The sequence below is a fragment of the Pholis gunnellus genome, assembly GCF_910591455.1.
Source record: "Pholis gunnellus genome assembly, chromosome: 7".
NCBI lineage: Eukaryota > Metazoa > Chordata > Actinopteri > Perciformes > Pholidae > Pholis > Pholis gunnellus.
In genome coordinates, this window is record NC_136533.1 from 27,186,761 (window position 1) to 27,204,055 (window position 17,295).

General features: G+C 42.6%; 1 protein-coding gene across 2 annotated transcripts in view; it reads left to right on the forward strand.

Annotated features, from left to right (window-relative positions):
- The first annotated feature begins 232 nt into the window (after nucleotides 1-232).
- The window catches only part of lrp5 (low density lipoprotein receptor-related protein 5), an 80,823-nt gene continuing 63,760 nt past the window's right edge, over nucleotides 233-17,295 (forward strand). For both annotated transcript variants that reach the window (XM_079163535.1, XM_079163536.1), the window contains exons 1-3: nucleotides 233-400; nucleotides 14,675-14,875; nucleotides 14,992-15,208. In XM_079163535.1, coding sequence (XP_079019661.1) covers nucleotides 316-400; nucleotides 14,675-14,875; nucleotides 14,992-15,208 — 503 coding nt within the window. In that variant the 5' untranslated portion in view covers nucleotides 233-315. The remainder of the gene's footprint in view (nucleotides 401-14,674; nucleotides 14,876-14,991; nucleotides 15,209-17,295) is intronic.

Below are 17,295 nucleotides of genomic sequence, written 5' to 3' on the forward strand. Positions count from 1 at the left end.
AGTAAAATTAGTAAATACAAATAAATAAATCTTGCGGCCTCGTGTCGGATGACGTCACTCCACGTCCGCCTGCCCTTTCTATCCGTGCGCGAGCTCGACAGTCCAAAGTATAAAGCAAGTAGCGCGAGCGCCTTAACAGAGAAAAAAGTGTTGTCGATAGAGAGGGGCGCACAGAGGAGCGCACACTAACGCGTGCAGACACATATTTAGTGGGTCAACGGAATACTGGCCCGTGCGTGCACATGTACACGCAGAAAAGTGGACGTCTTTACAACTTAATTAAGGAGTAAATCACCCAAAAATGGAGCGGGAGTTATGGATTTAACGGTTAGAGGACTTGAAATGGGCGGTCGGCTGGTGGTGTTGCTGCTGTGGAGTTGCCTGCTGTCGGCGGTTGTCGGTACGTTGACTTTTTTTGTTCACAACATGGATCCGCAGGGAACAAGGACCGCGGAGCCACCGGGAGAAAGCCGCGTTAAGAACACCGTTGTTAACACGCTGTTGTATCCGTGCGCCTCGTTCCCCTCTAACGCTGCCGCATTGAGTCGAGCCACAGCGCTAGCTGTGATTCCTTGTTCTGAAAGTTGAGTTTTTTTGTGTGTCCCAAGGGTACAACAACACAGTAGTTGCAATGAAAAGTCTCGAAACTTTTGTATAGGTGCGCGCGACACACCGGAGAAGAAAGCCCAGTATAGCCAAACAGCCTCTCGCGCTTTGTCAGAACCGGTGCGGTTGACGAGTTTAAATGTGTCGGAGCATAAATGAAGTTTGAAGCCGAGCCTGGGCTATTTTTCTTGGGCCTCGGCAGCGCGAGCCATTCCTGCTCGGTGTCGGGTGTCACGCAGACTTTCTGCTTTGATAGTGAAAAAAGAAAGCCGGAATGTCTTATTTTTGCGGGAAGAAAACGCTGCCGGACACGCTAACAAATGTGATGTTCACTCCGGGTCAATGTCTTTTATAAGTCGTACTTTCTCCAGCGGCTAATTTGCGGTTTTTATTATTTTATCTTTAAGTGCCCAGTCAGAGGCGGAGCTTAGCTTCCTCTCATATGGATGCAAGGCATTAGCTAGCTCGTGTTTGTCTGCTTGCATCTTACAACTAAAGCTTGATATTTTATGCTCTGATATATATATATTTTTATATATATATGTATAACCCACACAGACCTATAAACTCACTCAGTAGTCCAGTAAAAGATGCATATTAACCTCAAGTCCAGATCTGGTGATGATAATCTAATTATTTTCACTAAAGACATGATATCTGTGCTTTTCCTTTTAAAGCTATGCCTTCATAGAACTCTCAGCATCCGCTCGGGAACTAGTTCTCATAATCGTTAGTTACACGAGAACAGGATGCGTTACAGTGAGTTTACCTTCAGTGAGTGAATGTTACGCTCTCACGATTGATTCTTGCCTTTATATGTCACTTTGACCTCCCCTGAGACACATTTATAAGCCTGCCTCCTGATTATAACCCTCTCTAAACCAGATAAACACGGTTGGTAAAGAGTCCCAAAGGTCCCAAAGGGTGCAATTCTCTGGAGATTAAATGGTTTATTTCGAAATGTTTAAATGGTAGAAATGACAATAAATAAGATATCCAAACAAAATATACATCCAAATTTAGGTTTGCTGTTGTTAAAGATGGTGTGAGTTTTGTATTGTGCTGTAAAATAAGTATTTAAAAAACAAAGGACATGTATCCACTGGGTCTGTGGGTATTGGAGCGAGGTGCTATTTTAAAAAAAGTCGAATATTATTATATCTCTGTACTGCCCTTAGTACTCTTTTAGTATTTTTTTAGGGGCAAAAGATTTATGTTGGAAAACTGCATCGTGTCAAAAGTTGGCACTGAATGTGTGGTCGGTCGGCTTCTGAGTCCTCCTTTACCCGTTCTTTATTCCGATATTTCTTTGTGGTTTTGTTCATTTCATGCAGTTTATACATTTAAATTATCGTTTGATTTGTAAGGCTGTGTGCGTTCAGATCATTTTGTATAATCTCTTAAAGTGACAGTGACAGCCCTATCTTCCTGAATAGTGTGAACATCACGTCCACTGAAAAAATGCATTTATTACAGAACAGTAATTCTGCTGAACAACGGCAACTACGGAGCTACAACAGCATCATAACCAACACGTAACATATCATAAGTGCAAAAAACAATTGTTGACTCAAGTAGGTTTTGCCTAACTTTTACTTTTACTCCAGTCAAACCATGTCATTAAACATTCTGACTCTTATCAGGGTCAAGAGTCAACACCAAAATAACTGATTTACAAAAGCATCATGATAACCAATGGAAGCAACTATTTACAATAGCAGGAGTGAACTTTGTACCACCTACTACCTCTATTCAGAACGTTACAACACAGAGGACCTTCAGTCAGATCCTTTTTATTTATGGAGCCCAATATCACTCATCACAAATGTGCCTCAGGGGCATTACTATCTGTACATAGACACACTCCGACCGTTGACCCAAACCTACCTTGTAACTAACCTACTTTTTGTAGGCTAAGCAGGAAGTTAGCATCACACTGCTTCCCTCAACAAAAAGCAAATGGGATTCTTCCATTAGATCTTTGTAGAAAATGTGCTTTGTGGTGAACAAACGTTTATGATACTTACACGTTTTGTTCAGCAAGATCATCTTCACGATGATCACCAATGTTTATGTCTTTTGAAGCATGAATGCTATCGGCAAAAGTAAAAAGCTAACGTTAGGCTATAAAAAATACCAACAATACGGTCACATGACTTCACGTCGGCACCACTAAGCTAAAGGTGTGTTCACCATGGTGACGTTTTGTAGTCTCATTTAGCCACTCGTTAGCAACCGCCTTTTTAAACAAAATATAAAAGCGTCACAATTTTACAAAAAACTAATTAACGAGTGCTGTATTTACTGAATAATTGTATGTTGTAGAGCAAAAAAACATTGAATCTCTTCAGCTTGTTTGAACTAAAGACCTTATTTTCATCATCTACACAAAAACCCATGAAAAAAAAGAATTGACTTCTGGACGAGGGAACCAGAAGTGATTCTACAGATGTCATATGAACAGAATAATAATATCTCTTGAGTATGGTGGTATTATGTTTTGTGATAGTGTATTGATTAGATTTTGAAATCAAAATGTTTTGGGGAAAAAATAACTTTATTTACTGTATGTATTTTTGACTGATGTAGAATGTTATTTCCTTTTCTCAGGTTGCAGACAAAGTAGGGCTAAGATGTCGGATGGACTGTGATAAATGCAAATGCACAAAATTAAAATTAGATTTAACAAAATTAAAATTGCATTGCTTACAGCAATGAATTGAATCATAGCCCCTGTGTCATGATACGTCTTGTATCATCACATTATTGCCAATACACATACAGAATAACAAAAAAGTCAAACTACAGTATTCATCAGCGGGACAAAACCATAGATATATTGTAAACGTAATATGACAAATAGATCCGGGAGGACATCGAGCAGCTCCCAGGTGTTTGCAAACACACATTCCTCATATCACCATGACAACAGGCGGCCAAGCAGGATGGCTCATGAGTATCGTGACTATTAATATGTTTATTGACAGTGAAAACCTAAACACTGAGTGTGCAGAAAACTCTCGCTTTCGTTTAGTCCTGAACAAATAAGAATGATGTCCCACGTTTGGCACTGAGGTGACCACATGTACGCACGCTTCACACCCATTGGCCAGAAACATCACAGAGGTGTCAAAACCATTGCAGGGCAAACATCACAGCTGTGTGTGTGTGTGTGAGTGAGTGGACGGACTGTCGGATCACTCAGTAAATGGTGCGTTTTTTCATAAATGATATTAAGTCGACACCACGGCGTCTGATCTTTAAAATGCTGCTTTCTTGTGAGAACTACAAACTTGTGTCTCCATGTCAGTTGAGACCTCCATCCACAGTGACACCTTTCTCTGTGTCTGCTGTATGAAATATGCTGGTGATAATAAATACTGGACATTGTCCTTCCCAAACTGCTGCCCTGCGCTAAAGAAGTGTTTACTTGAGTGCCTGAGTAATAATTGATATATTGATAAGTGGTTCCCGTGGTGCATTCAGAGTCCTGTACACGACAGTGTTGCTTCGCTCCAACGTATACTGGAATTTTCTTACTTTGATTGTAATACCTCAAAAAATATCGATATTCTATACCACGCACCATTGAGGGCATAAAATGTAGATTTTTATTGAAAGATCCATCATTTGTGGATGTGTCAACTCGCTGTCGAAGAAAATATTATTTCATATATTTATTTTTGACAACACTACTCTGACACTCATAAGACTTGCATCAAATTGGTATCGGGCCTCAATACTTGGTGAGTAAAGCCTGTAGCTTTGAGTTATGAAGAGTAACATAGAATGTTAACTTGCTTTTTGAAGAAAGAAAAAAAGTCATTCCAAACTGGGACGTGTCAAACTCATTGTAGTTCATAGGCCCAGTTTGATTTCAAGTAAAACCATTGCATAATAACCAATAAATGACATCAACTTTGAATGCTTCCCTCTCTTTGAGTGTCAATAGGTACACGTACATTCTGCAAACGTTCACAGTTAATGAACTCGGTTTTACAGAACAGTCCATGAGCAGTCATGAGACGTCTCTCTGATCTCTCAAACCTGCCGATCATTCATTGATCTTCTCAAGTTCTCGTGTCATTCGTCTGTGGGCCTGTTGTGACCCACGGGCCGTGTGACAGCCATGCTTTTTATATTATATGTTATTTTAGGCACTAACACTGATGCAGTGAGCAGCTTTGCATACTCTGATCGAAGGTATTGGGGGGGAAAAAGCATTGCTTTGGTATCATGAATTTGGCCCTAATTTTGACTTTAATAGCGACGCAAAAAAATTCTTGACTTCTCGTTTTCTTTGACGATCGTAACACAAGGTCCACTTACTAGCTTTTCTTCTCCCCCAGAGCTTTCAACCACCTCAGATGGTCTTTTTCAGTGGATGAATAAACTTTCACCATTTATGACCGTTTTTCCCACACTCGCAGGATGTGTTCATCTTCTAGTCAAATTTTGAATCGAAGTTTGCCGGCGTGCATGTGGTCCACCGGTCAGGACAGGATGGTGTGATGCACGGCAACGCGATGGGCAGCAAGAACTTCCGGCTTGTTCTGAAAGGACTCCGCGATGCATTCACAATCCTCTGTCAGGCAGACCTCGCTGCACACGCATCAGTTTTTACTAGTTTGACGAGCTGAGAGTCGTAACAGAAAACATCGAGGAAAGAAGCAGCAAAGTGTCTCGTGTGTTGAGCGCAGCCGCGTCATGAATCCTGCTTTCCCTCTTTGTCTATTTGGTCGTGCATTACTCTGTCTTGAAAACTCTCAGACATTGAAAAGTAGATTCCTTTTGCTGGTCCTGGTCCAACACCCATCTTATACTTTGAGTATACCTTCATTGCTTCATTACCAATTGTAGCTGTGTTTCCACTTCTAATCCTGCATAAAAAACAAAAGCCAGTGTCCTGTTCTTCGGATACTAATATCTCAAGGTTCATACAGCAATGCATTTATTTTTTCCAGCATTAAAAAGCATAGAAACCAACAGGTTATTTCAGCGTAGGACTGCAGCTAACCATTATTTTCATTATGTTTTAATCTTTAATAGTTTGTCAAATGTCAGAAATTGTGGAAAAGTCCTGCCAGTTATGATTGCTTAACTATGGTGGGCCACTCGAAAAACAAAGAACAAAACAAAACAAACTTTCTCTGCCAACCTGGGTATTTTTTTCTTTCCACCGCTGAGACCAACCAATAGGTGATTTCCACACTGCTCTCCATTAGCCCGCTCTATATGGACCATTGCATTCAGTGCATTCAGGAGAAGTGGGGAGAGAGAGAGATAGAGGAGAGGGAATGTAGAGGAGAAGAGGAGAGGGAATGTAGAGGAGAGGAGGAGAAGTGGGGAGAGAGAGAGGAGAGGAGGAGAAGTGGGGAGAGAGAGAGAGAGAAGAGAGGAGGAGAAGTGGGGAGAGAGAGAGGAGAGGAGGAGAAGTGGGGAGAGAGAGAGAGAGAAGAGAGGAGGAGAAGTGGGGAGAGAGAGAGAGAAGAGAGGAGGAGAAGTGGGGAGAGAGAGGAGAGGGAATGTTGAGGAGAGGAGGAGAAGTGGGGAGGAGACAGGCGAGACAAAGAGAGGAGGAAAGGAGGAGAGAAAGAGGAATGGGACAGAGGGAGCAGAGGTGGAGGGAGAGAGGAAGTCTGTGGTAGTCTACCTTGATTTCTCCAGGGTCCCCACGCACGCACGCACACACACACACGCGCGCACACACACACACACACACACACACACACACACACACACACACACACACACACACACACACACACACACACACACACACACAAAAACACACTCACTCACAGAGGGTGCTGTTAAGATGGGTTCTGATAAGATGTAAAGCGAGGGAGCCTGCAAGCTTTCTCCAAGCAGAACAAAGCAGGAGAGCTGAGTTGTGTGTGTGTGTGCGTGTGCGCGTGCGCGCACATCCAGAAAGGGGTGCAGCAGTGCATTGCCTGCGCTTTAGAAACTTCTTTTGGGATCCTTCTTTCTTTTCACGCTGCCACCTCAGTATGACCTCCTTCCCCCCCCAAACACCCCATCACACACACACACACACACGTACACACTAAAGCCCCCCCCCATATCTAACTATATCTTGCTAATCCCATTGACAAACTCAAATGTAGTTTTCTGGTCTTCTTTTGTGTTGTGTTGCACCCATGCGCGCGCGCACACACACACACACACACACACACACACACACACACACACACACACACACACACACACACACACACACACACACACACACACACACCCATCCATCCATCCATCCATCCAAACAATGCCAGGTGCAGTGATGTCATTTGTCTTCACACATGATGCAATTTCAAATTTAACAACATTTGTAGCATTTCATAGCTGTGATTTAAATAGATGGTTTTCACATCTGTGCATCAGTGTTGGATCAGATAATGTCCGTTTAAATGAATTATTACTGTGTTAATAAGGAGCATTGAGCCGGAATGTAGGAGAGTTAGCCAATTGTCTTTGTCTTTTGACATATTGTGATATATGTTGTTGTTTTTCAGCGATGAGTTGAAAAGTAATTATGTATTAAGTTGAATCTCTGATGGGAATTTCAAACTGCCAAAGTGACATATTTGCTCACAAGCTGTATGTGAGCAAATGGTGCTCGTGTTTTGCCTGATAGTGTTTTCATCAATACAGTTGCGTTATTAATATTGTGCTGCAGCTGTCTTGACGTCGATGTGACAGCATTCAGACTAGACTTGTGCAGGGATGACCCGAGAAACTGGTACTTTGGTACCAAGTCGATGCCAGAACTGTGCACATGTGACAGTCTGGTCAGGGCTGGAGACGAGAGAACATGTCTTTGGGTGATAAACTTGAATAAATCCAGTTGTTTGAAGGAGATGTTTTCTCAGCAATATAACATTATAATGGAATTATGACAGTGGCGGGCTGTGGATTTTATACCTGGGCCTTCAGTACTGTTCTACTACACTTCTAATAACCTCATTATGACGTCACAGCTACGGGTTATTATTTGTTTCGTGTAAAAGCCGCATATTCACATAACACTGCAACATTTGACAAATGAAATAAAATGTTACATGAAGTTCAACACCTAGCATACAAAACACGAAATGCAGAGTGCAGATACATGAATATGAGCATGATGGGACGCTGCGTCATTAACGGACAATATAGTCCAAATCAATGTAATTAACACAATGACAAACTCACAAGAGCAGTCGCATATATTCATATGACAACAAAGCAACAAATCAATCCAGCAGACCTGCAGCGGATCCACTCATTCCACCACACAAGCACGAGCCATTCAAATATTATTCATAAAAACGCCACGATTGACAAATGAACAGTAGTAACTAGAGGTAAACAAACGAACTTCACTTCCTCCTTTCTTTGTTGACAAAGAGTTTAATCCCAGTACATCAGTTCCAGTAAGAAGTCCTTCTCGATTCATCGACGCCAGTCGAGCCTCCCCAGTTGTATTTCGCCGGTCGTCGTCGGTTTTCCGCCGCCGGCCGGTTGTCGGTCTTCCGCCGCCGTTCGGTCGTCGTCTTCGACCGTGGACCGGTGTAAGGGCGGGCCGCGGTTGTGGAGCTGTTTCCCTGCGAACGTGGTCATGAGTTGTAGATCCACTCGAGTCTCTCCAAAAGTACGCTCAGTTAAAATGAAACACATTCCCAGCCATAACATGTGCAACGCTTCTCCGACGCTGCATACAAATCCTTTTCTTGGCTGGTCAGGGCTGCTAGCTGTGGGGTCATTTCTTACTGTGTCCAGTTTGTTCAGAAATGTCCTTCTTGAGAAAAGCATTCCCAGTAGGGCTGCAACTACGATTATTTTAATAATCGATTAATCTGTCGATTATTTCTTCGATTAATCGATGAATCGGATAAAAAAACAAAGCATTCATTTCCAACTGAAAAAATGGCGTGACGCTGTGGCGCAATAGCCTATCAGCGTTGAGATGTTTCTCCTGTCATCACTGACGTCCCGCCGTTGTTGAATCAGGAAATAAATAATGTAGCCATCTGTGTTCACCCAGAGCTCTACGATCCCTCATATCAATAGAGACCAAACTATGTGTATAAATGTGTGTGTATAAACCATATAGTGCAAACAATGAATAGACGCTGCCGTATTTACATCTAGATGACGTTATTGTGAGTGTTGATGGAGCGGCTACATTATTAGCATAGAATAGCACCGATCCGAGCTCCATTGAGAAAACAAGTACAAATGGGCATCTAGGGCTGCAACTAACGATTATTTTAATAATTGATTAATCTGTCGATTATTTGTTCGATTAATCGATGAATCGGATAAAAAAAAACTACAAACTAAAAAGCATTAATATCCAACCCTTTATTCAAAAACAGAACTGACAGGGCTAATTCACAGTGCAAAGAATCTTCAGAAAGTGCACAAACAGGTTGCTCAAATATCCCTGAGCTTTTAAAGTAATAATTAAAAATAAATGGACTAATATCAGGAGTGGGGTTCAGCGGGTTACCCACGCCTCTCAGTGAAGGGTAGACACACGCTGATCCACTCAGTGTGGCGCGCGTGCAGCCCCTAACATCTCAGGGCATCACAGACCTGTTGTTGCTCAATCTCGTTCGGCTGAACGCCACTTGTCCCTCTAAGAAGTTGAACGCTGACCGCACGGGGCCACGTAACTAGTTAGCATGCCGGAGTCTCGTTCGTTATCGGAATTAACCAGACAAATCGCTCCACCAACTAAGAACGGCCATGCACCATGCGTCCCTCTTAATCATGGACCCAGTTCAGAGAAAAACCCACAAAATAGAACCGGAGTCCTATTCCATTATTCCTAGCTGCGTTATTCAAGCGACTGGGCCTGCTGTGAACACTCAAATATCTCTGCCACTCATTGGGGGACCAGGGACGTGCGGTCTGGTAAGGCAGGGGAGGCTGAGCCTCCTTTTTATAGTCAAAATCGCTGAATGTGCTCATGTCCTGTTCAAACAGAGAGGAGACACGCGAGGTGAGGCACCGAAGAGCTGTGCCTCACCTCAGATTGCGCAATCCCTAACAAACTGGGTTGAGCGCGTGCCTTTTGCTTTCTCATTGTTTGTCACCACTGTAATATTTGTAGACACTTGTATTATAAGTCCTTTCTTTCCATAGAATAGGTCATGTATTGTATTTCACGTGTGTGTAGAACATATTCAGTCTTGCTGATCTGACAGAAACCGCAGTGAAGAAGCACAGAGGGGAGCAAACAGTACCTCTGCCTCACTGAAGGGGGCGCGCGAGAGCCCACGGGTCGGGTTCATGCTTGTAGTGCCGTTACTCTTCTTCTACACTTTTCTTCTTCTTCTATTTTGCTTGCAAATGTTGAAGATTAAATATCTAAGCTTTAACAATTCTAAAAAAACAGGGAAATGTGACCATATCAACAGCAATTCAACCTGTGTTTGTTGTTCTCTTTATAAATCCGTGGTTGTTACACAGATTTTCGCGGGTGGCGCCCGCGAGCGCTCCGCTTCTGAAACAGGTTGGTGGGGCAGGTCACAGATCGCGGAGCAGACGCTCCTGGTGCAATCAAATATGTACCTTACCAATGTGTGTAAAGAATGCTGATATGAAATATGAAAAACAACCAGTAGTCAATGTGCAAGTTGCCAATTGAATGGTGATTTAAGCTGCTCTATATTGGGTTCATATATTTGTAAATCTGACTCTGAAATAGTCAGTGCCTCACCAGCCACTAGTGACTAACCTCACTGCACTTCACTGAGTGGCGTAATAATCGCGCGACACAACGAATCGATAATGAAATTCGTTGCCAACTCTTTTAATAATCGATTTTTAGCGATTTTATCGATTCGTTGTTGCAGCCCTATGGGCATCATTACGTAGTTATTTCGGAGTCACTTTTTGTCGGTTTATTGCCGTTAATTCACAGCCAACTAGTTTATTTTGTGTTCATACAGCTGTAGTAAACAGCCGACGTGGCTCACTAGACACAGTGAGCTCGATGAAATCCACGGAGCTCCTCTGGACTATGTTATAAACCAGACATGACGGCGTTTAGTTTCCCGTGATATCTGGGACTTCCACGACACGTACTAGGGAGAAATAGAGGTGATTTTTCCATGGTTGATGGCGGACAGTTGAACGGCTTTCAGGCCGATAAGCCACGCCCCCTCTCCGGAATGAACGCGAATGAACACAAATAGTCCCCGCGCGTCATTCGTGCGTTCATCGCGTTTGGTGTGAACACGGCATTATTGAGTGGCGTAATAATCGTGCGACACAACGAATCGATAATGAAATTTGTTGCCAACTCTTTTAATAATCGATTATTATCGATTTTATCGATTCGTTGTTGCAGCCCTAGCTCCCAGTAACTCCGCCACTAAATCCGTTTCTTCCGCCATTTGATGTTAAAAAAACAAAGCTAGGTAAAAAAACAAACATAATTTTCCATAATTTCTTCCATATCGTTCCACTTGACTGCTACAACCTAAGTTCTGCTAGCAAGCATAAGTTTCACTTTAGTCACGTGCTCGCCCACTGACCAATCACAGCACACTATGCACCCTGTAGCAGAGCAGCACCTGGATTCTGAGCTGCAGTAATGCTGACGTAGCTGTAGGCCTGCAAACCGCTCTGGCGCGCCTAAGAATCTCAAACTAAAGAATCTCAAACTAAAGATCTGATTGGTTGAAGACTATGTCAATCAACAATATCGTCCCCATTCACTTAACCTGCACATGGAGGCACTGGTGAGTCTGCAGGCCTGGGGCCTCTCTTCTTACCTAGAGACACAGAGGTGAAATCTGATTGGATAAAAGCTCTACTTAAAACAAGCTGCACTGGAAGCAGAGCAACTGAGGTAGCTGTGCAATGAGAAAATAAGCTAATGGAAACAATATTTGTATAAATTATAATACATATAAGAACAAATTAAATGTATTTAAGAAAAAATATTAAATTATAAAATAGCTATAACTTTGTGATTCTGTTTAGGCCAGCAGAGAAGGCTTTGCAGGCCCTGACGGCCCACCACTGAATTATGACCTGTTTGACTTCCTAACAAAACTTGTATGCAAACAGTAATGAAGGATTGAAGGACATGGGATTTATTATTCAACTTTATTTTAATTTTTTTACCATGGTACTTAATTGGTATTGAAAATTGAGGAATTTCTCTTGTTTTATTATCGATTTCTGAATATCTGCTATCGTGACATCACTAGACTTGTGCCGAGTTGGAAGTGTTATAGAAACCCTAACGTCAGGACTTGTACGGATATGTGTTAAAAAAAACCTGTAAAATCGGCCTTGCATTTATGTCACGAGGTGCATGACTAAAAGGGGTCTAAAAAACCTCCATTTATGTCTGTGTAAACCAGCCAGACCCTTCAAATATACGTTCTCCATGTGTGAGTGTGAAGGTTAGATGCAGCAGTCTCGTCCTCTAGCCAGCACTAATCCTCCTGGAGCATCTCTGTTAGGCCAGAGGTGGCCTTAAGAGCCCCCCAGTGTGTGGTCTGGACGCTCTCTCATATCTATTTAGATCTGTGTCACTCTGTTCTGTCTGTCCCGGTGATGGGCCTGTTGTTTAGTGTCTTACAGGAGCGGGCTTGGGCCGTCACTTTGTGCTATCGTGTTAGCTCAGTAGATGGAAGCTTACTTCTATGGTTCCTGTGTAAGCCAGATCACTACTTCCTGTTTGAAGGGAACATTTTAAACAGTGATTTATCAGATTAGTTTGACGCTTCTTGTCTCAATGAATATGTTTGATCTATAAAACCGGAATCAGAAATTCCCATCAAGATATCTTCGAGCACAAGATGACGCGATTAAATGTCTCGTTTTCTCCAACCAAATCCTAAAAATGTCAGAATCACAGCGCTGTCAATGCTGACAGCAAGCAAAAAGACAACAAGTGTAGCCGACAAAGCACCATAAACCAATTGTAATTATCTGTAAATTCATATCTCATATTCATGGACTACTTTATTGCTTTTATACAAGCCCTGTAAAGAAAGGAGTCGAGTATTACATATATTATAAAGAATCAAAGATTGAATATCCCGTAAACAATTTGATTTGGCTGAAAAATATTTGTAAGACCTCCTGTTTCTGAAGCATCTTAAAACAAATCGGTCTTCTTTGTAAAACCCCTCCGACATATTTTAAGTGCTTTTATCAGTGAACTATTTGTGACAGTCATGACTCTGAATCCACCAAGTTCAAATAATTCGGAGGGGCGAGTCCGCTCGTTGTGCTAACCTCGGCACATGCTGCTAACAGCGCACAGCAAATAATTAGTATCTGGGCGGAACTCGCACGGCAGAGCTTTGGTTCCACATTAACATGCATCAATCGACACACAACATATTAGAAACACTAAAATGGGTCACCAAATCTACTTTGGCGGACGTTAATATACCGTTAATATAACACTAAAATATGCCCTCAGTACTACAGCTTGAGTTAAATGTCTTAAGAGTGCTGTTTTACCACAGTTTTGTTACTGATGCCAGGACCTCTTTCAGTTCAAACTTCCCATAGTGATTTGTTCTTTGTCTCAGTGAGTCTGCAAACTTTGAAAGTTACTTTCTATGCGATTAGTGGACACGAAGACTTTCAAATCCAGGCTCTTTCTCACTATGTGTTTCACATCTATCAGGTCTTATCATCTAACCGCCAACATATGATACAAACTAACTATGAAACAATATAATACACAGATAGAGATCACAAACAGACTCTCAAAGCTCGATAAAACCGGAATCTTGGATGTTAAAATCCACATGGTGGATTAATGGTGAATGGATTAATGTTGTGTCTCCTTGAAGGACACTGGGTTGCTGTGGGACAGTGTCCACACTGATGAGGCGGTGTGTCTTAATGCCGTGGGATTACAGTAGCCCCGCGGTGCCAAACCGCAGCTTAGCGCTCTGCCGTCCTGCCAGACCAGACCACAAGCTTCCCTAGAGGCACCGCGGCAGCTGCTGTGACAGCCACGGCCTCCGACAGTGGAGGTCAACGTCCTCGAGTCACACACACACACACACACGCGCGCGCACACACACACACACACACACACACACACACACACACACACACACACACACTTTTTTTGTTTGTTTTCTATCTGGTAGCGTTTGAAGGACAGAAATGTAAAACTTGTTTGTGCACATTCAAAAGATCTTTGAGGTCTTTCTTTTCAATGGCCTCTGATTCTTCCAATGAGTTTTTTTTAGCCAAAGCTTGTTTTCTGTTTTGGTGTCTTGTTGTGAACTTGACTTTGGCATGTGGCACTGTGGTGGTGTGCAGTTAATAATCTGGATACATTTGGTCTTTATGGGTAAAGTATACGGGATTCAGTGCGGTAATGTCTACCTGAGCTGCCAATGTACGCCCAACGACTAAAGTGTATTTTTTTATAGTTGGTGCTTCAGTGGAAAATTGAAATGCCGTGTCACCTCAACAGGTGATCAGATAGATCAGAAGTGTTTTTGCACGTTTGCACACTGCAAAAAGTTGTCCGCCATGTTCATTTGGGAAATACAGCATCAGTGAAGTCAGTCTCAGGACAGTGACACTGAAAGAAACAGCTGTCTGTCAAAACATTTCTGAACATATTTACACACTCGCTCAGATAAAAATGATAACAATAATTTGAGATTATAACATTCCAAATAAATTGTTCCTTTGCCCTTGAGGTAAAAATCACAAAGCCCTCTGGGTAAATAGTCAGAATGCATCATTTGGGGTGAAGAAGAACCTCTTGTTGTATGAAGTCGAGCCAATTTATTGCTTCTCTACTTGGAGAATTTCAATCGGATCAGTTCAAATCAGTTGTTTCTCTATAAGACTGATGCAATAATAATAATGATTTACTCGACCCAAAACCATACAGCAGTCACAACTTCACTGTTTACCAATAAAAGCATTCAAAGGCGTGTGAAGTGAGTTTCTTCAGTTACAGAACACAGTTGCAGGATGTTGGTCTTGTGTACTTGGTGCCGGTAAAAACAAAAAAGGTTGGTAATGTTTCAAATGTTATTTATCTTCTCCTTTCCAGGCTCACCTCTCCTCCTGTTCGCCAACCGGCGCGACGTGCGGCTGGTGGATGCCGAGGGCGTGCGGGGCGAGTCGGCCATCGTCGTCAGTGACCTAGAGGACGCGGCGGCGGTGGACTTCCTGTATTCTGAGGGCCTGATATTTTGGACGGATGTCAGCGAGGAGGCCATCAAACAGACGCACTGGAATCAGTCATCCAACTGTAAGGCCGTTTATTCATAAAACCAAACATTAACTGTAGCTACAAGTTAAAGGGTTTTGGAGAAGAACGCATTTTGCCACAGTTTTTTTCACACTGTGTATGTTTTGTGGTTGCAGCCCTTAAAGAGGCGCTGGGAACCGGCCAGACTGTGGTAGTGTCGGGGCTGGACAGTCCCGACGGGCTTGCCTGTGACTGGCTGGGCAGAAAGCTCTACTGGACAGACTCTGAGACCAATCGGATTGAAGTGGCCAACCTGGACGGCACCTCCAGGAAGGTCCTGTTTTGGATGGACCTGGACCAGCCCAGGGCGATCGCCCTGAACCCCGCTCAGAGGTAACAAAAACACGCTCTTCACACTACTCCAAGATAATGTTAGTAATAATTGGTTACATTAGTTGTAAAAGGGTGGTCAGGTACAAAACAATGTGTCAGCAGCGGCGTGTCTCGAAAATTATTCTAAAATCCTATCAGAGGCCAGATGTGGGAGCAGTGAGAGTCTGTCCTTTATGGTGTCATCTTCCTCAGCAGAGAGGATAGTGCTGTCGTGTCAGGAATTCAATGGACTCAAGATTCAGATTCAAGAAGTATACAGGAAGAACACAGTATTTATTTATTTATTCATTCACTGATTTTATTCATCATGATAACAGGTGAAACTGGAAAGGTGACAGTGGAGCTGGGGCTCTGAATCAAACCATTCTAAATGTAGTTTATGAGTTCACAACATAAAGGCGACAGCTTAATCAGCCTGTCTCTCTCAGAGTTGGCGTGGATTGTTACATTTGTTGAAAATGAAAGCGTATCTGTTCTAAAAATGTCACACAATAATTGATATCCTCTGCTCTTGTGAAGATAAGGTCGCCTGCACCAGTGTCAAACAGGCTTGGTTAGCAAACGACACACTAACACACTGACAGAATCTGGGTTTTTGTGTTTTTACCTGAGCTGGACCAGAAAATATTCAGCTAAAACTGATCGCCACTGTTCATCCGTGAAGTTTGCCGGAAGCGATGTAATGTAGCCCGGATGCGTTTTATGTGGAGTGAGCACTGCGCCGGACGTTTAAAAAAGATTGCCTTTTGAAAGCTACATAGTTTGTTGTTGGTTAGGAGGCCCTTTGGCCATTTAATAGCCGCACAAAAAGCATGCCTTCGTAAATGAACATTTTGAACTATAGTAGCAACACAGTGTAAACAATGCCGAAATATCGTTAGTAGCCTAGCATACTTGAGCTAAAGGTGCAGGGTGCAAAGATATGAGAGTGAATATGGTGGAGGAGAAGGCCTGCTCCCTCCATGCTTTGACCTCACGCTGACCTCCCTTCTCTCTTTAGATCAGATGATAGATTTATCGTTTACTTATGATTGCTTGTTAACAGTTTTCATGATGACATGGGGTACAGAAGTCTTCAACCATGACCTCTGCAGAGCTTGTCTGAAGACTGCTTTTAAACCAAGAGGTTCAGTGAGTCCACTGAGCTCCTTAGTTCAGGCTAAATGCACTGAACCCTTTCCTTATACTGCAATTAAACACTCTTTTATCCCGTATTACTCAATCCTTATGGGCCCATCGTACTGTAAACAGCCTGAATACCACGTCCGCTCCAGGACCAGTCCGATTGTACGGCTTACATTTATATAGATTATGATAACCACAGGGTGTGTCTGTGTTTGGAGTTGTTGGTATATCTGTTGGTCACACTGTAACTGAAGCTGTACGGGTGCAGGGCAGGCGGGAGAGAAGAGGAAGCCCTCAGTGAAACTATGCAGTTCAACCACTTCATTTAAGTGAATGTTACGACCCCAAAACTGTCCTTTTATAACGGTCACAAGATCCAGGTTGTTCTTGTCATTTGTATCAGTATACAGTAGAGATGTTCAGATACCTGAACTTGTTTGTTGGCTGTTACCAAGTACCGATTCGATACCACAGCGAATTCGCGCCAAAACGCGCCAAAACGCACCGCGCCATCGCAAATTCGCGTCACTCCAGTCTCATCACATCTGTGCATAGACTTTGTATGTAATCTACTCGTGCGAATAATTTGCACCGCGTTTGGTGTGAACACGGCATTACAGTGCGGAGGCGACAGGTCAGAAGTCAGCAAACAATGTGATTGGTTGAAAATCAGGCGGACATCTGATTGGCTACAGATGGTCCATGTTGAAAAAAATGCATTTGCGAATCCAGCCACGTCAGGGGAGTCTCAAAAAACCCACACACAAATGTGGAGCGATCAAAATACAAATACATACAAATCCACAAACAAATAGAAAAATCCACATACAAATGCATAACATTTTAACATTTATATAAATCATAATTTATTTATTTGTGCATTGGAATGTATTTGTGAATTGTTCTGCGTGCATTTGTAAATCGAATATATTTGTGAATTGTTCTGTGCGCATTTGTGAGTC